The 21,544-nt window shown below is 37.1% G+C and overlaps 1 protein-coding gene across 1 annotated transcript in view; it reads left to right on the top strand.

Annotated features, from left to right (window-relative positions):
- LOC115917189 (methyl-CpG-binding domain protein 2-like) overlaps positions 1 to 21,544 on the top strand; it is a gene marked incomplete at its 5' end in the record, with an annotated part of 37,490 nt that overhangs the window by 3,417 nt on the left and 12,529 nt on the right. Inside the window, 4 exons of the mRNA XM_030970920.1 lie at positions 1,699 to 1,795; positions 5,021 to 5,129; positions 7,259 to 7,343; positions 17,463 to 17,539. Of these exons, the coding sequence (XP_030826780.1) occupies positions 1,699 to 1,795; positions 5,021 to 5,129; positions 7,259 to 7,343; positions 17,463 to 17,539 (368 nt within the window). The remainder of the gene's footprint in view (positions 1 to 1,698; positions 1,796 to 5,020; positions 5,130 to 7,258; positions 7,344 to 17,462; positions 17,540 to 21,544) is intronic.

The following is a 21,544-nucleotide window of genomic DNA, read 5'->3' as shown; positions in this document are numbered from 1 at the left end:
GGGGAGAAAAATGGGCAGGGAAAAAAATGGGGAAAATGGCGGAAAAATGGGGAAAAACGGGAAAAATTGGGGAAATGGGGAAAAATTGGGAAATGGCAGAAATTTGTGTAAAATGGGGAAAAAGAGAAATATTGGGGAAAAAAGAAAAAAATGGGGAAAATGTGGAAAAAATTGGGGAAAAAAAGGGGAAAAAATGGGGGAAAATTGGGGAAAAATGGGGAAAAAATGGGGAAATTGGGAAAAAATGGGGAAAAGGAGAAAGTTTGGAAAAAATAGGGAAAAAATTGGGGAAAAATGGGGAAAAAATTGGCAGAAATTTGGTGTAAAATGGGGGAAAAATTGGGAAAAATATTGGGGAAAATTGGGGAGAAAATGGGAGAAAATTGGGAAAAATGGGGGGAAAAAATGGGGGGGAAAAAATGAGGAAAAATTGGGGAAAATTGGGAAAAAATAGGGAAAATTGGGCAAAAATGGGAAAAAAATGGGGGAAAAATGGGGAAAAATGGGGGAAAAATAGGAGAAAAATTGGGGAAAAATTGGGGAAAATTGGGGAAAAATTGCTGGAAAATGGGAAAAAAATTGGGGAAAAATTGGCAGAAATTTGGTGTAAAATGGGGGAAAATTTGTAAAAAATATTGGGGAAAAATGGGGAAAATAGGGGAAAAATAGGGGAAAAATTGGAGAGAAATTGGAAAAAAATAGGGAAAAATTTGGGGAAAATTGGCAAAAAATGGAGAAAAAATGGGAGAAAAGTTGGGGAAAAATTGGGGAAAAATGGGGAAAAATTGGAGAAAATTTGGGAAAAATGGAGAAAAAATTGGAGAAAATTTGGGAAAAAATTAGAAAAAATTGGGAGGAAATGGGGGAACAATTGGGGAAAAATTGAGAAAAAATTGAAAATAAAATGGGGAAAATTTGGGGGAAAATGAGAAAAAAATGGGGAAAATGAGGGAAAAAATTGGGGAAAAATTGGTAAAAAAATGGGAAAATTTGGGAAAAATTGGGGAAAAATTGAGAAAAAATTGGGGGAAAAATGGTGAAAATTTGGGAAAAAAATGAGAAAAAATTGGGAGGAAGTGGGGGGAAAATTGGAGAAAAAATTAAGAAAAAAATTGAAATGAAATGGGGGAAAATTGGGGAAAAAATTGAGAAAAAATGAAAATAAAATGGGGAAAATCTGGGGGAAAATTGGGAAAATTTGGGAGAAAAATGAGGAAAAAATGAAAATAAAATGGGGAAAAATCAGGTTAAGATGGGAATAAAATGGGGGAAAATTGGGGAAAAATAGGAGAAAAATTGGGAAAAATTTGGGGAAAATTGGCAAAAAAATGGAGAAAAATTTGGGGAAATTGGGGAAAAATTGGGAAAAAATTTGGGAAAAAATTGGAGAAAATTTGGGGAAAAATGGAGAAAAAATTGGGAGGAAATGGGGGGAAAAAATGAAGAAAAACTTGAAATAAAATGGGGAAAATTTGGGGGAAAATGGGAATAAAATGGGGGGAAAATGAAAAAAAATCAGGAGAAATGTGGGAAAATTTGGAGGGAAAAAAGAAGAAAAAATGGATTTTTTTCCTTTTTTAATGAAAATTCCCAATTTTTTCTATGTTTTTGATGAAAATTTCGAATTTTTTCTTCTTTTTGATGAAAATTTTGAATTTTTTCTTCTTTTTGGTGAAAATTTCCTTTTTTTTTTGGCAGCTTTTTTGGGAGAAGAGGCTGCAGGGCCTGAGCGCCTCGGATGTGAGCGAGCAAATCATCAAATCCATGGAGCTGCCCAAGGGATTGCAAGGTGGGGGAAATGGGGGAAAATTGGGAATAAAATGGGGAAAATTGGGGAAAATTGGGGGAAAAAATTGGGGAAAAATTGGGGAAAAATTGGGGGAAAATTGGGGAAAAATTGGGGAAAAATTGGGGAAAAATTGGGGGAAAATTGGGGAAAATTCGGAATAAAATGGGGAAAAATTGGGGGAAAATAGGGAAAAAATTGGGGGGAAATTGGGAATAAAATGGGGGAAAATTTGGGGGAAAATTGGGAAAAAAATGGGGGAAAATTGGGGAAAATTGGGGGGAAGGGAATAAAATGGGGGAAAATTGGGGGGAAATTTGGGGAAAAATTGGGGAAAATTGGGGAAAAATTGGGGAAAAATTCAGAATGAAATGGCGAAAATTTTGGAATAAAATGGGGAAAATTTGGGGGAAAATTGGGGAAAAATTGGAGGAAAATTCAGAATAAAATGGGGAAAAATTTGGAATAAAATGGGAGAAAATTGGGGGAAAGGAAAAATGGGGAAAATGGGGAAAAATGGGGAAAAATTTGGAATAAAATGGGAGAAAATTGGGGAAAAATTGGAGGGAAATTGGGGGAAAATTTGGAATAAAATGGGGACAAAATTGGGGAAAAATGGGGGGAAAAATTGGGAAAGAAATTGGGGGAAAATGGGGAAAGTGGGGAAAAATTTGGAATAAAATGGGGGAAAAAACTGGAATAAAATGGGGAAAATTGGGGAAAATTTGGAATAAAATGGGGAAAAATATTGGATTAAAGTGGGGAAAATTGGGGGGAAAATTGGGAATAAAATGGGGAAAAATTTGGAATAAAATGGGGAAAAATTGGGGAAAAATTCAGAATAAAATGGGGAAAAATTTGGAATAAAATGGGAGAAATGGGAGAAAATTGGGGAAAATTGGGGGAAAATTGGGGAAAAAATTGGAATAAAATGGGCAAAATTGGGGGGAAAATTGGGGAGAAATTCAGAATAAAATGGGGAAAAATTGGAATAAAATGGGAGAAAATTGGGGGAAAATTGGGGGAAAATTGGGGGGGGAAGGGAATAAAATGGGGGAAAAAGAGGGGAAAATTGGGGAGAAATTTGGGAAGAAATTGGGAATAAAATGGGGGAAAATTGGGAAAAATTGGAATAAAATGGGGAAAAATTGGGGGGAAAATTGGGGAAAATTGGGAATAAAATGGGGAAAAATTCAGAATAAAATCAGAGAAAATGGGGAAAAATTGGGGGAAAAATTGGGATAAAATTCAGAATAAAATGGGGAAAAATGGGGAAAAATGGGGAAAAATGGGGAAAAAATTGGAATAAAATGGGGAAAATTGGGGGGAAATTGGGGGGAAAATTGGGAATAAAATGGGGAAAAATTTAGAATAAAATCAGAGAAAAATGGGGAAAAAATTGGGGAAAATTGGGATAAAATTCAGAATAAAATGGGGAAAAATGGGGGAAAAATGGGGGAAAATTTGGAATAAAATGGGGAAAAAATTGGAATAAAATGGGGGAAAAGTGGGGGAAAATGGGGGAACATTGGGGAAAAAATTCAGAATAAAATGGGGAAAAATTGGGGAAAATTGGGGGAAAATTCAGAATAAAATGGGGAAAAAAAATTGGATTAAACTGGGGAAAATTGGGGAGAAAATGGGGAATAAAATGGGGAAAAATTTGGAATAAAATGGGGGAAAATTGGGGAAAAAATTGGAATAAAATGGGCAAAATTGGGGGGGAAATTGGGGGAAAATTGGGGAAAAATGCAGAATAAAATGGGGAAAAATTGGAATAAAATGGAGGAATAATTTGGAATAAAATGGGGGAAAATTGGGGGAAAAAGAAGTATTTTTAAGAGGAAAAAAAAAGGATTTTTTTTCACAAAAAATAGGGGAAAAAATGCGGATTTTGATGGAAAAAATTGGATTTTTTGGCCGAAAAAAGCGGATTTTTTCTGGGAAAAAACCGGGAATTTTGGCAGGAAAAATTTGAAATTTTGGCGGGAAAAAAAATGGGAATTTTGGCGGGAAAAATGGGAATTTTGGTGAGGAAAAAATGGGAATTTTAGGAGGAAAAAATGGGATTTTTTTGGAGAAAAAATGGGAATTTTGGCAGGAAAAAATGAGAATTTTTTGGGGAAAAAATTGCGAATTTTTTGAGGATAAAAAGGGAATTTTGACAGGAAATAAAATGGGAATTTTGGCAGGAAAAAATGGGAATTTTACCAGAAAAAAAAAGGGAATTTTTTGGGAAAACATTGGAATTTTTTGGAGAAAAAAATGGGAATTTTGGCAGAAAAAAGCGAATTTAGGCAGGAAAAAATGGGAATTTTTGGGGGAAAAAATTGCGAAGTTTTTGAGGATAAAAAGGGAATTTTGGCAGGAAAAAAGCGAATTTTGGCAGAAAAAAAGGCGGATTTTGACGGAAAAAAATTGATTTTTCGGCCAAAAAAAATCCGATTTTTTCCCGGAGAAAAAGGCAAATTTTGGGCAACAAAAAAGGGATTTTTGTCATTAAAAAAAGTGAATTTGGGGGTGAATTTTTGGCCCTGCACAGCAGCTCGGCTCCCATCAGCGGCCAGAGCTCGGCACCAAAATCCCCAAATGTGGCCCCAGAAATGCCACAATTTGGTCCTAAAAATGGCAAAATTTGGTGGGAAAAATGTCAAAATTTGGCTCCAAAAATCCCAAAATTTGGCTCTAAAAATGCCAAAATTTGGTGGGAAAAATCCCCAAATTTGGCTCCCAAAATCCGAAAAATTGGTCCTAAAAATGGCAAAATTTGGTGGGAAAAATGCCAAAATTTGGCTCCAAAAATGCCTAAATTTGGTCCTAAAAATGTCAAAATTTGGTCCTAAAAATCCCCAAATTTGGCTCCCAAAATCCGAAAATTTGGCTCTAAAAATGCCAAAATTTGGTCTTTAAAAATCCCAAAATTTGGTCCTAAAAATGGCAAAATTTGGTCCTAAAAATCCTAAAATTTGGCTCCAAAAATCCGAAAATTTGGTTCTAAAAATGGCAAAATTTGGTCCTAAAAATGGCAAAATTTGGTGGGAAAAATCGTAAAATTTGGTCCTAAAAATGCCAAAATTTGGCTCTAAAAATCCCAAAATTTGGTGGGAAAAATCCCCAAATTTCGCTCCCAAAATCCGAAAAGTTGGTCCTAAAAATGGCAAAATTTGGTGGGAAAAATGCCAAAATTTGGTCCTAAAAATGCCAAAATTTGGTCCTAAAAATCCTAAAATTTAGTTCCAAAAATCCGAAAATTTGGCCCGAAAAATGGCAAAATTTGGTCCGAAAAATCCCAAAATTTGGCTCCAAAAATCCGAAAATTTGGCTCTAAAAATGCCAAAATTTGGTGGGAAAAATCCCCAAATTTGGTGGGAAAAATCCCCAAATTTGGCTCCCGAAATCCGAAAAGTTGGTCCTAAAAATGGCAAAATTTGGTGGGAAAAATGCCAAAATTTGGCTCTAAAAATCCCAAAATTTGGTGGGAAAAATCCTAAAATTTGGTCCTAAAAAGGCCAAAATTTGGTGGGAAAAATGCTGAAATTTGGTCTTTAAAAATGCCAAAATTTGGTCCTAAAAATGGCAAAATTTGGCTCCCAAAATCCGAAAATTTGGTCCTAAAAATCCTAAAATTGGGTTCTAAAAATGTCAAAATTTGGGGGGAAAAATGGGAATTTTTTGGGGGGAAAAATGGGAATTTTGGCAGAAAAAAAAGGGAATTTTTGGGGAAAAAATGGGAATTTTATGAGAAAAAAATGGGATTTTTTGGGGGAAAAATGGGAATTTTTGGTGAAAAAATGGGAATTTTGTTGAGGAAAAAAGGGGCATTTTTTGGGGAAAAAATTGGGAATTTTAGGAGGAAATAAATGGGAATTTTGGCAGAAAAAAAAGGGAATTTTTGGGGAAAAAATGCGAATTTTGGCAGGAGAAAAAGGGATTTTTTGGGAGAAAAAAATTGAAATTTTGGCAGGAAAAAATGGGAATGTTGAGAAAAAATGGGAATTTTGGCAGGAAAAAATGGGAATTTTAGGAGGAAAAAATTGGGAATTTTTGGAGAAAAAAATGCGAATTTTGACGGAAAAAATGGGATTTTTCGGCGGAAAAAATCCGATTTTTTCCGGGAAAAAAACGCAAATTTTGGCCAAAAAAAATCGGATTTTTTCTGGGAAAAAAATCCCAAAATTCGGTCCTAAAAATGCCCAAATTTGGCCCCAAAAATGCCAAAATTTGGTCCTAAAAATCCCAAAATTTGGTGGGAAAAATGTCAAAATTTGGCTCCAAAAATCCCAAAATTTGGCTCAAAAAATCCCCAAATTTGGCTCCCAAAATCCAAAAATTTGGCTCTAAAAATGCCAAAATTTGGCTCCAAAAATGGCAAAATTTGGTCTTTAAAAATCCCAAATTTGGCTCCCAAAATCCGAAAAGTTGGTCCTAAAAATGGCAAAATTTGGTCCTAAAAATCCTAAAATTTGGCTCCAAAAATCCGAAAATTTGGTTCTAAAAATGGCAAAATTTGGTCCTAAAAATGCCAAAATTTGGCTCTAAAAATCTCAAAATTTGGTGGGAACAATCCCCAAATTTGGCTCCCAAAATCCAAAAAATTGGTCCTAAAAATGGCAAAATTTGGCGGAAAAATCCCAAAATTTTGCTCCAAAAATGGCAAAACTTGGTCCTAAAAATCCTAAAATTTGGTTCCAAAAATCCGAAAATTTGGCCCGAAAAATGGCAAAATTTGGTGGGAAAAATCCCAAAATGTGGCCCCAGAAATGCCACAATTTGGTCCTAAAAATGGCAAAATTTGGTGGGAAAAATCCCAAAATTCGGTGGGAAAAATGTCAAAATTTGGCTCCAAAAATCCCAAAATTTGGTGGGAAAAATTTCAAAATTTGGCTCTAAAAATGCAAAATTTGGCCCCAAAAATGCCAAAATTTGGTCCTAAAAATCCTAAAATTTGGTTCCAAAAATCCGAAAATTTGGCCCGAAAAATGGCAAAATTTGGTGGGAAAAATGTCCAAATTTGGCTCGAAAAATGTCAAAATTTGGTCCTAAAAATGTCAAAATTTGGTCCTAAAAATGCTAAAAATTGGCTCCAAAAATGCCGAAATTTGGTGGGAAAAATGTCAAAATTTGGCTCCAAAAATCCGAAAATTTGGCCCAAAAAATGGCAAAATTTGGTGGGAAAAATGCCAAAATTTGGTCCTAAAAATCCTAAAATTGGGCTCTAAAAATGTCAAAATTTGGTGGGAAAAATCCCAAAATTTGGTCCTAAAAATGCCAAAATTTGGTGGGAAAAATGGCCTTTTGGAGGGAAAAAAGGGGAATTTTTGGAGGAAAAAATGCGAATTTTCACGGAAAAAATGGGATTTTTCGGCCGAAAAAATCCGATCTTTTCCGGGAAAAAACCGCAAATTTTGGCCGAAAAACGTGCAAATTTTGGCCGAAAAATAAGTGAATGTTTGGGTGAATTTTTCTGTGCAGGAGTGGGCCTGAAGTGTCCGGGAGTCGGTGCTGTCGAAACGTGGCCACCTTCTGCACAAAGCAGCTCGGTCGCATAACCGCCAGAGTTTGGTCCTAAAATGTAGAAGAACCCGGCGTGTGGCAAAACACGGTGGGAAAATTGCCCAAACTTTGGTCTACAACTGACGACATTAGGTGCGGAAAAAAGTCACTTTTTTCACGCCAAAATTCACGGAGCAAAAATGCCCAAATTGCTTCCACAAAAGGGTTTTCGCCCAAAAAAAATCCCATTTTTTCTCCAAAAATCCCCAAAAATTCCCCCCAAAAATTCCCAAATTTCCCACCAAAAATCCCCAAAAATTCCACCAAAAATTCCCCCAAAAATTCCCCAAATTTTCCACCAAAAATCCCCAAAAATTCCACCAAAAATTCCCCCAAAAATTCCCCAAATTTTCCACCAAAAATCCCCAAAAATTCCACCAAAAATCCCCCCAAAAATCCCCATTTTTTCTCCAAAAATTCCAATTTTTTTCCCCAAAAATCCCATTTTTCTCCCAAAAATTCCCATTTTTTTTCCCCACAAAAATTGACATTTTTTCCCCAAAAATTCCCCCTAAAAACGCCCAAAAATTCCCATTTCCCACAAAAATTCCCATTTTTTCCCCCAAAAAATCCCGAAATTTCCCACCAAAAAATCCCCAAAAATTCCCCCAAAAATTCCCATTTTTTTCCCAAAAATTCCCCAAATTTTCCACCAAAAAATCACCAAAAATTCCCCCCAAAAATGCCCCAAAAATTCCCATTTTTTCTCCAAAAATTCCCCAAATTTTCCACAAAAATCCCCCCAAAAATTCCACCAAAAATTCCCCAAAAATTCCCCAAATTTTCCACCAAAAATTCCCCCAAAAACCCAAAAATCCCCAAATTTCCCACCAAAAATCCCCAAAAATTCCACCAAAAATTCCCCCAAAAATTCCCACAAAAATTCCCCAAATCTTCCACCAAAATTCCCCCAAAAATTCCCATTTTTTCTTCCCCAAAAATTCCCCCAAGAAACCCCCCCCCCAAAATCCTATTTTTTCCAAAAATTCCCATTTTTCCCCCTAAAAATGGCTTCAATCTTTCACAAAAAAATCCTCCAAATTTTCCACAAAAAATCCCCCAAAATTCCCACAAAAAACCCCAAAATTCCCATTTTTTCCCCAAAAATTCCCCAGAAATTCCCCCCAAAATTCCCATTTTTTCCACAAAAATTCCCCAAATTTCCCACCAAAAATCACCAAAAATTCCCCCCAAAAATGCCCCAAAAATTCCCATTTTTCTCCAAAAATTCCCCAAATTTTCCACAAAAATCCCCCCAAAAATTCCCCAAATTTTCCACAAAAATTCCCCAAAATTTCCCCCAAAAATTCCCCCAAAAAACCCAAAAATTCCCCCAAATTTTCCACCAAAAATTCCCCCAAAAAACCCAAAAATTCCCCCAAATTTTCCACCAAAAATCCCCAAAAATTCCACCAAAAACCCCCAAAAATTCCCACAAAAATTCACCAAATTTTCCACCAAAAATTCCCCCAAAAATTCCCATTTTTTCTCTCAAAAATCCCCAAAAATTCCCATTTTTTTCCACCAAAATTGTGATGTTTTGCCCCAAAAAATCCCATTTTTCTCCCAAAAATTCCCATTTTTTCCCCACAAAAATTCACATTTTTCCCCAAAAATTCCCCCTAAAAAACCCCCAAAAATTCCCATTTCCCACAAAATTCCCATTTTTTCCCAAAAATCCCGAAATTTCCCACCAAAAAATCCCCAAAAATTCCCCCAAAAATTCCCATTTTTTTCCCAAAAATTCCCCAAATTTTCCACCAAAAATCCCCAAAAATTCCACCAAAAATTCCCCCCAAAATTCCCCAAATTTTCCCACCAAAAATTCCCCAAAAAACCCAAAAATTCCCCAAATTTTCCACCAAAAAATCCCCAAAAATTCCCCCAAAAATCCCCAAAAATTCCACCAAAAATCCCCAAAAAAATTCCACCAAAAACCCCCAAAAATTCCCCCCAAAAATTCCCCCAAATTTCCCACCAAAAATTCCCAAAAAAACCCCAAAAATTCCCCAAATTTTCCGCCAAAAGTCCCCAAAAATTCCAACAAAAATTCCCATTTTTTCCACCAAAAATGCCCCAAATTTTCCACCAAAAAATCCCCAAAAATTCCCCCCAAAAATGCCCCAAAAAATTCCCACAAAAATTCCCCAAATCTTCCACCAAAATTCCCCCAAAAATTCCCATTTTTTCCACCAAAAATTCCCCAAATTTTCCACCAAAAATCCCCAAATTTTCCACCAAAAATCCCCAAAAATTCCACCAAAAATTCCCCAAATTTTCCACCAAAATTCCCCCAAAAATTCCCATTTTTTCTTCCCCAAAAATTCCCCCAAGAAACCAAAAAATCCTATTTTTTCTCCAAAAATTCCCATTTTTCCCCCTAAAAATGGCTTCAATCTTCCACAAAAAAATCCTCCACATTTTCCACAAAAAATCCCCCAAAAATTCCCACAAAAAACCCCAAAATTCCCATTTTTCCCCCAAAAATTCCCCAGAAATTCCCCCCAAAATTCCCATTTTTTCCACAAAAATTCCCCAAATTTCCCACCAAAAAATCCCCAAAAATTCCCCCCAAAAATGCCCCAAAAATTCCCATTTTTCTCCAAAAAATTCCCAAATTTTCCACAAAAATCCCCAAAAATTCCACCAAAAATTCCCCCAAAATTCCCCAAATTTTCCACCAAAAATTCCCCCAAAAAACCCAAAAATTCACCAAATTTCCCACCAAAAACCCCCAAAAATTCCACCAAAATTCCCCAAATTTTCCACCAAAATTCCCCCAAAAATTCCCATTTTTTCTCTCAAAAATCCCCAAAAATCCCCATTTTTTCCACCAAAATTGTGATGTTTTGCCCCAAAAAATCCCATTTTTCTCCCAAAAATTCCCATTTTTTTCCCCACAAAATTCACATTTTTTCCCCAAAAATTCCCCTAAAACGCCCAAAAATTCCCATTTTTTCTCCAAAAATTCCCAATTTTTTCCACCAAAAATGCCCCAAATTTTCCACCAAAAAATCCCCAAAAATTCCCCACAAAAATGCCCCAAAAATTCCCATTTTTTCTCCAAAAATTCCCCAAATTTTCCACAAAAATCCCCAACTTTTCCACCAAAAATTCCCCCAAAAATTCCCCAAATTTTCCACCAAAAATCCCCAAAAATTCCACCAAAAATTCCCCAAAAATTCCTCCAAAAATTCCCATTTTTTTCTCCAAAAATTCCCCAAATTTTCCACAAAAATCCCCCCAAAAATTCCCATTTTTCCCCCCAAAATTCCCCAAATTTTCCACAAAAATTCCCCAAATTTTCCACCAAAAATGCACCAAAAATTCGCCTCAAAAATCCCCAAAAATTCCCCCAAAAAATCCAAAATTTCCCAAATTTCCCACCAAAAATTCCCCCAAAAAATCCCCAAAAATTCCCCAAATTTCCCACCAAAAAATCCCCAAAAATTCCCCCAAAATTCCCACAAAAATTCCCCAAATTTTCCACCAAAATTCCCCCAAAATTCCCATTTTTCCTCTCAAAAATCCCCAAAAATTCCCATTTTTCCTCCCCCAAAGATTCCCCAAATTTTCCACCAAAATTCCCCCAAAAATTCCCATTTTTTCCACCAAAATTTCCCCAAATTTTCCACCAAAAATCCCCATTTTTTCCACCAAAAACCCCCAAAAATTCCCCCCAAAAATTCCCATTTTTCCCCCAAAAAAATCCCGAAATTTACCACCAAAAATCCCCAAAAATTCCCCCCAAAAATCCCCAAAAATTCCACCAAAAACCCCCAAAAATTCTCACAAAAATTCACCAAATTTCCCACCAAAAATCCCCAAAAATTCCACCAAAAATTCCCCCAAAATTCCCCAAATTTTCCACCAAAATTCCCCCAAAAACCCAAAAATTCCCCAAATTTTCCACCAAAAATCCCCAAAAATTCCACCAAAAACCCCCAAAAATTCCCCCAAAATTCCCCAAATCTTCCACCAAAAAAACCCCAAAAATTCCACCAAAATTCCCCCAAAAATTCCCCAAATTTTCCACCAAAATTCCCCCAAAAAACCCAAAATTCCCCAAATTTTCCACCAAAAATCCCCAAAAATTCCACCAAAATTCCCCAAATTTTCCACCAAAATTCCCCCAAAAATTCCCATTTTTTCTCCAAAAATTCCCCCAAAAATTCCCATTTTTCTCCAAAAATTCCCCCAAAAATTCCCATTTTTTCTCTCAAAAATCCCCAAAAATTCCCATTTTTTCTCCCCCAAAAATTCCCCAAATTTTCCCCCAAAATTGCCCAACACTCCCCAATGTCCCGGCCGTGTGGCTGAACACGTAGCGCAGCCGCTGTGCCGGCACTTCGTGGTCACCGACGACGACATCAGGTGCGGTCCAAAGTCTCTGTTTTCACCCCAAAAATTCCCTTCTTTAGGCCAAAAAATTGCTTCACGTTTGCACCAAAAATCCCCCCAAAACTCCCCATTTTTTCTCCAAAAATCCCCAAAAATTCCCCCCAAAAATTCCCAAATTTCCCACCAAAAATCCCCAAAATTCCACCAAAAATTCCCCAAAAATTCCCCAAATTTTCCACCAAAAATCCCCAAAAATTCCACCAAAAATCCCCCCAAAAATCCCCATTTTTTCTCCAAAAATTCCCCAAATTTTCCACCAAAAATCCCCAAAAATTCCCACCAAAAATCCCCAAAAATTCCACCAAAAACCCCCAAAAATTCTCACAAAATTCACCAAATTTCCCACCAAAAATCCCCAAAAATTCCACCAAAAATTCCCCCAAAAATTCCCCAAATTTTCCACCAAAAATCCCCAACTTTTCCACCAAAAATCCCCAAAAATTCCCCCCAAAAATTCCCATTTTTCCACCAAAAATCCCCAAAAATTCCCCCCAAAAATCCCCAAAAATTCCACCAAAAACCCCCAAAAATTCTCACAAAAATTCACCAAATTTCCCACCAAAAATCCCCAAAAATTCCACCAAAAAATCCCCAAAAATTCCCCCCAAAAATGCCCCAAAAATTCCCACAAAAATTCCCCAAATTTTCCACCAAAAATGCCCCCAAAAAACCCAAAAATGCCCCAAATTTCCCACCAAAATCCCCAAAAATTCCCCCAAAAATTCACCAAATTTTCCACCAAAAATTCCCCCAAAATCCCAAAAATTCCCCAAATTTTCCCCCAAAATTGCCCAAAACTCCCCAGGAGAAAATTCCCATTTTTTTTCCCCACAAAAATTGACATTTTTTCCCCAAAAATTCCCCCTTAAAACGCCCAAAAATTCCCATTTCCCACAAAAATTCCCATTTTTTCCCCCAAAAAATCCCCAAATTTCCCACCAAAAAACCCCCAAAAATTCCCCAAAATTCCCTTTTTTCCCAAAAAATTCCCAAAATTTTCCACCAAAAATTCACCAAAATTCCCCAAAAATGCCCCAAAATTCCATTTTTTCTCCAAAAATTCCCCAAATTTTCCACCAAAAATCCCCAAAAATTCCCCCCAAAAATCCCCAAAAATTCCACCAAAAACCCCCAAAAATTCTCACAAAAATTCACCAAATTTCCCACCAAAAATCCCCAAAAATTCCACCAAAATCCCCAAAAATTCCCCCAAATTTTCCACCAAAAATCCCCAACTTTTCCACAAACCAAAATCCCCAAATTCCCCCAAAACCATTTTTCCCCCAAAAATCCCAAATTACCACCAAAAATCCCCAAAACTTCCCCAAAAATCCCCAAAATTCCCCAAAAACCCCAAAAACCCATTTCCACCAAAAATCCCCAAAAATTCCCCCCAAAAATGCCCCAAAAATTCCCATTTTTCCTCACAAAAATTCCCCACATTTTCCACCAAAAATCCCCAAAAATTCCACCAAAAACCCCCAAAAATTCCCCCAAAAATTCCCCAAATCTTCCACCAAAATTCCCCAAAAATTCCCATTTTTTCCACCAAAAATTCCCCAAATTTTCCACCAAAACCAACTTTTTCCACCAAAAATCCCCAAAAATTCCCCCCAAAATTCCCATTTTTCCCCCAAAAAATCCCGAAATTTACCACCAAAAATCCCCAAAAATTCCCCCAAAAATCCCCAAAAATTCCCTCCAACAACCCCAAAAAATCCCATTTTTTCCACCAAAAATCCCCAAAAATCCCCCAAAATTCCCCAAATTTTCCACCAAAAATTCCCCCAAAACCCAAAATTCCCAAATTTCCCACCAAAAATCCCCAAAACTTCCACCAAAAACCCCAAAAATTCCAAAAAATTCCCCCAAATTTTCCACCAAAAATTCCCCAAAACCCAAAATTCCCCCAAATTTTCCACCAAAATCCCCAAAAATTCCACCAAAATCCCCAAAAATTCCCTCAAAAACCCCCAAAAAATCCCATTTTTTCCACCAAAAATCCCCAAAATTCCCCCAAAAATTCCCCCCAAACCCCAATCCCCAAATGTCCCACCAAAAACCCCCAAAAATTCCCCCAAAAATTCCCCAAATCTTTCCACCAAAATTCCCCAAAAATTCCCATTTTTCCACCAAAAATTCCCCATTCCCCAATTTTCCACCAAAAATCCCCAACTTTTCCACCAAAAATCCCCAAAAATTCCCCCCAAAAATTCCCATTTTTCCCCCAAAAAATCCCGAAATTTACCACCAAAAATCCCCAAAAATTCCCCCAAAATGCCCCAAAATTCCCATTTTTCCTCACAAAAATTCCCCAAATTTTCCACCAAAAACCCCCAAAAATTCCCCCAAAATTCCCCAAAAATTCCCCCAAAAATTCCCCAAATCTTCCACCAAAATTCCCCCAAAAATTCCCATTTTTTCCACCAAAAATTCCCCAAATTTTCCACCAAAAATCCCCAACTTTTCCACCAAAAATCCCCAAAAATTCCCCCCAAAAATTCCCATTTTTCCACCAAAAATTCCCCATTTTTTCCACCAAAAATCCCCAAAATTCCCCCAAAAATCCCCAAAAATTCCCTCAAAAAACCCCAAAAAATCCCATTTTTTCCACCAAAAATCCCCAAAATTCCCCCAAAATTCCCCAAATTTTCCACCAAAATTCCCCCAAAACCCAAAATTCCCCCAAATTTTCCACCAAAAATCGCCCCAAAATTCCACAAAAACCCCCAAAAATTCCTACAAAAATTCACCAAATTTTTCCACCAAAATCCCCAAAAATTCCATTTTTCTCTCAAAAATCCCCAAAAATTCCCATTTTTCCTCCCCCAAAGATTCCCCAAATTTTCCACCAAAATTCCCCCCAAAATTCCCATTTTTTCCACCAAAAATGCCCCAAATTTCCCACCAAAAATCCCCAACTTTTCCACCAAAAATTCCCCCAAAAATGCCCCAAAAATTCCCCAAATTTTCCACCAAAAAATCCCCAAAAATTCCACCAAAAATTCCCCCAAAAATTCCCCAAATTTTCCACCAAAAAATCCCCAAAAATTCCCCCAAAAATTCCCATTTTTCCTCACAAAAATTCCCCAAATTTTCCACCAAAAATCCCCAAAAATTCCCCCAAAAATTCCCATTTTTTTCCCAAAATTCCCCAAATTTTCCACCAAAAAATCCCCAAAATTCCCCCCAAAATGCCCCAAAATTCCCATTTTTCTCCAAAAATTCCCCAAATTTTCCACAAAAACCCCCCAAAAAATTCCACCAAAATTCCCCCAAAATTTCCCAAATACTTTCCACCAAAATTCCCCAAAAAACCAAAATTCCCCCAAATTTCCCACCAAAAATCCCCAAAATTCCACCTAAAAATCCCCCCCACAAAATTCCCCCAAAATTCCCCAAATTTTCCACCAAAAATTCCCCCAAAAAACCCAAAAATTCCCCCAAATTTTCCACCAAAAATCCCCAAAAATTCCACCAAAAATCCCCAAAAATTCCCTCAAAAAACCCCAAAAAATCCCATTTTTTCCACCAAAAATCCCCAAAAATTCCCCCAAAAATTCCCCCCAAAAATTCCCCAAATTTCCCACCAAAAACCCCCAAAAATTCCCCCAAAAATTCCCCAAATCTTCCACCAAAATTCCCCAAAAATTCCCATTTTTTCCCACAAAATTCCCCAAATTTTCCACCAAAAATCCCCAACTTTTCCAAAAAAATCCCCAAAAAATTCCCCCAAAAATTCCCATTTTTCCCCCCCACCCAAAATTCCCCCATTTTTTCCTTCACAAAATCCCCAAAATTCCCACCCCAAAAATTCCCTCAAAAAACCCCAAAAATCCCATTTTTTCCACCAAAAATCCCCAAAAATTCCCCCCAAAATTCCCCAAATTTTCCACCAAAAATTCCCCCAAAAAACCCAAAAATTCCCCAAATTTTCCACCAAAAATCCCCAAAACTTCCACCAAAAACCCCCAAAAATTCCCACAAAAATTCACCAAATTTTCCACCAAAATTCCCCCAAAAATTCCCATTTTTTCTCTCAAAAATCCCCCAAAATTCCCATTTTTTTTCCACCAAAATTGTGATGTTTTGCCCCAAAAAATCCCATTTTTCTCCCAAAGATTCCCATTTTTTTTCCCCAAAAAATTGACATTTTTTCCCCAAAAATTCCCCTTAAAAACACCCAAAAATTCCCATTTTTTCCATTTTTCTCCAAAAATTCCCCATTTTTTCCACCAAAAATGCCCCAAATTTTCCACCAAAAAATCCCCAAAAATTCCCCCCAAAGTCCCACAAAAATTCCCCAAATTTTCCACCAAAATTCCCCCAAAATTCCCAATTTTTCACAAAACTCCTTTCTTGTTCTTTTCTTCCAAAAATTCCCCAAATTTCCCACCAAAAATCCCCAAAAATTCCACCAAAAATCCCCCCAAAAATTCCCATTTTTTCCTCCAAAAATCCCCAAAAATTCCCCCCAAAAATTCCCATTTTTCCCCCAAAAAAATCCCGAAATTTACCACCAAAAATCCCCAAAATTCCCCCAAAAATCCCCCCCAAAAATTCCCCAAATTTTCCACCAAAAATCCCCTACCCCCCCAAAATGCCCCAAAAATTCCCATTTTTTCTCCGAAAATTCCCCAAATTTTCCACAAAAATCCCCCAAAAATTCCCCCAAATTTTTCCACAAAATTCCCAAATTTTCCCCCAAAAATCCCCAAAAATTTCACCAAAACCCCCAAAAATTCCACCAAAAATTCCCCAAATTTTCCACCAAAAATCCCCAAAATTCCCCCCAAAAATTCCCAATTTTTCCCACCAAAAATTCCCCAATTTTTCCCACCAAAACTCCCCAAAAATTCCCCCCAAAATTCCCATTTTTTCTCTCAAAAATCCCCAAAAATTCCCATTTTTTTCCCCAAAAAATTCACATTTTTTCCCCAAAAATTCCCCCTAAAACCCCCCAAAAATTCCCATTTTTTTCCCACCAAAATTCCCATTTTTTCCCCAAAAATTCCCCAAATTTTCCACCAAAAATTCCGCAAATTTTCCACCAAAATTCCCCCAAAAATTCCCCCAAAAATTCCCATTTTTATCCACCAAAAATGCCCCAAATTTCCCACCAAAAATCCCCAACTTTTCCACCAAAAATTCCCCCAAAAATTCCCCAAATTTTCCACCAAAAATTCCCCAAAAAACCCCAAAAATTCCCCAAATTTTCCCCAAAAATCCCCAAAAAATTCCACCAAAAATTCCCCAAATTTTCCACCAAAATTCCCCCAAAAATTCCCATTTTTTCTCTCAAAAATCCCCAAAAATTCCCATTTTTCCTCCCCCAAAGATTCCCCAAATTTTCCACCAAAATTCCCCCCAAAATTCCCATTTTTTCCACCAAAAATGCCCCAAATTTCCCACCAAAATCCCCAACTTTTCCACCAAAAATTCCCCCAAAAATGCCCCAAAAATTCCCCAAATTTTCCACCAAAAAATCCCCAAAAATTCCACCAAAAAATCCCCAAAAATTCCCCCCAAAAATGCCCCAAAAATTCCCACAAAAATTCCCCAAATTTTCCACCAAAAATGCCCCCAAAAAACCCAAAAATGCCCCAAATTTCCCACCAAAAATCCCCAAAAATTCCCCCAAAAATTCACCAAATTTTCCACCAAAAATTCCCCCAAAATCCCAAAAATTCCCCAAATTTTCCCCCAAAATTGCCCAAAACTCCCCAATGTCCCGGCCGTGTGGCTGAACACGGCGCAGCCGCTGTGCCGGCACCTCGTGGTCACCGACGACGACATCAGGTGCGGCCAAAAGTCACTTTTTTCACCTCAAAAATTCCCTTCTTTAGACCAAAAAATTGCTTCATGTTTGCACCAAAAATCCCCCCAAAACTCCCCATTTTTTTCCCCAAAATTGTGATGTTTTGCCCCAAAAAATCCCATTTTTCTCCCAAAAATTCCCAATTTTTTTCCCCACAAAAATTGACATTTTTTCCCCAAAAATTCCCCCTAAAAACGCCCAAAAATTCCCATTTTATTCCCACAAAAATTCCCATTTTTTCCACCAAAAATGCCCCAAATTTTCCACCAAAAAATCCCCAAAAATTCCACCAAAAACCCCCAAAAATTCCCCCAAAAATTCCCCAAATTTTCCCCCAAAAATTCCCCAAATTTCCCACCAAAAATCCCCAAAAATCCCACCAAAATTCCCCCAAAAATTCCCCAAATTTTCCACCAAAAATCCCCCCAAAAAACCCAAAAATTCCTCAAATTTTCCACCAAAAATTCCCCCAAAAAACCCAAAAATTCCGCAAAATTTTCCACCAAAAATCCCCAAAAATTCCACCAAAAATTCCCCAAATTTTCCACCAAAATTCTTCCCAAAATTCCCATTTTTTCCCCCCCAAAATTCCCAAATTTTCCACCAAAAATCCCCCAAAATTCCCCCCAAAACCAACTTCCCCACCAAAAATTCCCCCAAAAAACCCAAAAATTCCCCAACTTTTCCACCAAAAATCCCCAAAAATTCCACCAAAAACCCCCAAAAATTCCCCCAAAAATTCCCCAAATTTCCCACCAAAAATTCCCAAAAAAACCCCAAAAATTCCCCAAATTTTCCGCCAAAAATCCCCAACTTTTCCACCAAAAATTCCCCCAAAAAACCCAAAAATTCCCCAAATTTCCCACCAAAAAAACCCCCAAAATTCCCCCAAAAATTCCCACAAAAATTCCCACAAAAATTCCCCAAATCTTCCACCAAAAAACCCCCAAAAATTCCCATTTTTCCTCCCCCAAAAGTTCCCCAAATTTTCCACCAAAAATTCCCCCAAGAAACCAAAAAATCCTATTTTTGCTCACAAAAATTCCATTTTTTCCCCCAAAAAATCCCCAGAAATTCCCATTTTTTTCTCACCAAAAATTCCCTGTTTTTTCTCCAAAAATTCCCATTTTTCCCCCTAAAAATGGCTTCAATCTTCCACAAAAAAATCCTCCAAATTTTCCACAAAAAATCCCCCAAAGATTCCCACAAAAAACCCCAAAATTCCCATTTTTTCCCCCAAAAATCCCCAGAAATTCCCCCCAAAATTCCCATTTTTTTCCACAAAAATTCCCCAAATTTCCCCCCAAAAATCCCCAAAAATTCCCCCCAAAATGCCCCCCAAAACCTTTCCCTTTTCTCCAAAAATTCCAAATTTTCCACAAAAATCCCCCAAAATTCCCCCAAATTTTCCACAAAAATTCCCCAAATTTTCCCCAAAAATTTTCCAAATTCCCCAAAAATTTCCCCCACCAAAATTCCCCAAAACCCAAAAATTCCCCAAAATTTTCCACCAAAAACCCCCAAAATTCCACCAAAAATTCCCCCAATCCCATTTTTCTCAAAATTCCCCAAAAATTCCCATTTTTTCTCTCAAAAATCCCCAAAAATTCCCATTTTTTTTCCACCAAAATTGTGATGTTTTGCCCCAAAAAATCCCATTTTTCTCCCAAAAATTCCCATTTTTTTCCCACAAAAATTGACATTTTTTCCCCAAAAATTCCCCCCAAAAACCCCCAAAATTCCTCTCCCCATTTTTCCCCCATTTTTCCACCAAAAATTCCGAAATTTTCCACCAAAAATCCCCAAAAATTCCACCAAAAATTCCACCAAAATTCCCCCAAAAATTCCCATTTTTTCCACCAAAAATGCCCCAAATTTCCACCAAAAAATCCCCAAAAATTCCCCAAAAATTCCCATTTTTTCTCCAAAAATTTCCCAAATTTTCCACAAAAATTCCCCCAAATTTTCCCCAAAATTCCCCCAAAAAACCCAAAAATTCCCCCAAATTTTCCACCAAAAATCCCCAAAAATTCCACCAAAAATTCCCAAATTTTCCACCAAAATTCCCCCAAAAATTCCCATTTTTTCTTCCCCAAAAATTCCCCCAAAAACCAAAAAATCCTTTTTTATCCAAAAAACCCCATTTTTCCCCCAAAATGCTTCAATCTTCCACAAAAAATCCTCCACATTTTCCACAAAAAATCCCCCAAAAATTCTTCACAAAAAACCCCAAAATTCCCATTTTTTCCCCCAAAATTCTCCCACAAAATTTTCCCCCAAAATCCCATTTTTTTCCCCAAAATTCCTCCCCCAAAATTCCCATTTTTTCCACAAAAATTCCCCAAATTTCTCCCAAAAATCCCCCAAAAATTCCCCCCAAAAATGCCCCCAAAATTCCCATTTTTCCTCACAAAAATTCCCCACACCCCAAAATCCCCAAAACCAAATTCCCCAAAAACCCCAAAAATTCCCCCCACCAAAATTCCCCAAAATTTCCTTCTTTCCCCAAAAATCCCCCCACCAAAAATCCCAACTTTTCCACCCCCAAAAATTCCCCCAAAATTTCCCCCAAAAATCCCAAATTTACCACCAAAAATCCCAAATTTCCACCCCAAAAATCCCCAAAAAATTCCCACCAAAATTCCCCCAAAATTTCCACCAAAAATTCCCCAAAAATTCCCCCAAATTTTCCACCAAAATCCCCAAAAATTCCACCAAAAAACCCCCAAAAATTCCCAAAAAAATACTTTTTCCCCAAAATTCCCCCAAAATTCCCATTTTTTCTCTCCAAAAATCCCCAAAAATTTTTCCAAAGTTATTTTTTCCCAAAAATCCCCATTTTTCCCCAAAAAATCCCCAAAAATTTTTTCCCACAAAAATTGACATTTTTCCCCCCAAAAATTCCCCTAAAACCCCCAAAAAATTCCCATTTTTTTCTCAAAAAATTCCCCATTTTTCCCCAAAAATTCCCGAAATTTTCCACCAAAAATCCCCAAAAATTCCACCAAAAATTCCTCCACCACAAAATGCCCCAAATTTTCCACCAAAAAATCACCAAAATTCCCCCAAAAATGCCCCAAAAATTTTTTTCTCCAAAAATTCCCCAAATTTTCCACAAAACTCCCCAAATTTTCCCCCAAAAATTCCCCAAAACCCAAAAATTCCCCAAATTTTCCCCCAAAAATCCCCAAAAATTCCACCAAAATTCCCCAAATTTTCCACCAAAATCCCCAAAACCCATTCCATTTTTTCCCCCAAAAATTCCCCAAAACCCCAAAAATCCTATTTTTTCCAAAAATTCCCATTTTTCCCCCAAAATGGCTTCAATCTTCCACAAAAAATCCTCCACATTTTCCACCAAAAATCCCCCAAAAATTCCCACAAAAAACCCCCAAAATTCCCTTTTTCCCCCAAAAATTCCCACAATTTTTCCTCCCCCCCCAAAATTCCCCAAAATTTCCCCCAAACATTTTTTCCACAAAATTCCCCAAAATTTCCACCAAAAATCCCCAAAAATTCCCCCAAAATGCCCCCCAAAATTCCCATTTTTTCCTCACAAAAATTCCCCAAATTTTCCCCAAAATACATATCCCCAAAAAATTCCACCAAAAAACCCCCAAAATTCCCCCCCAAAAATTCCCCAAAACTTCCACCAAAATTCCCCCCAAAATTCCCATTTTTCCCAAAAAAATTCACAAATTCCCAAAAATTTTCAAATCCCCAAATTTTCCACCAAAAATCCCCAAAATTCCCCCCACAATTTTCCCCCAAAAATCCCAAATTTACCACCAAAAATCCCCAAAAATTCCCCCAAAAAATCCCCAAAACCCCCCACCCCCAAATTCCCCAAATTTTCCACCAAAAATTTCCAAAAATTCCCCCAAATTTTCCACCAAAAATCCCCAAAAATTCCACCAAAACCCCCAAACCCCCACCCACAAATTTTCCCCCCCAAAATTTTCCCCAAAAACTCACAAAATCCCCAT

The sequence above is a fragment of the Camarhynchus parvulus genome, unplaced genomic scaffold, assembly GCF_901933205.1.
Source record: "Camarhynchus parvulus unplaced genomic scaffold, STF_HiC, whole genome shotgun sequence".
Lineage (NCBI taxonomy): Eukaryota > Metazoa > Chordata > Aves > Passeriformes > Thraupidae > Camarhynchus > Camarhynchus parvulus.
This window is presented reverse-complemented; position numbering and strand designations above follow the sequence as displayed.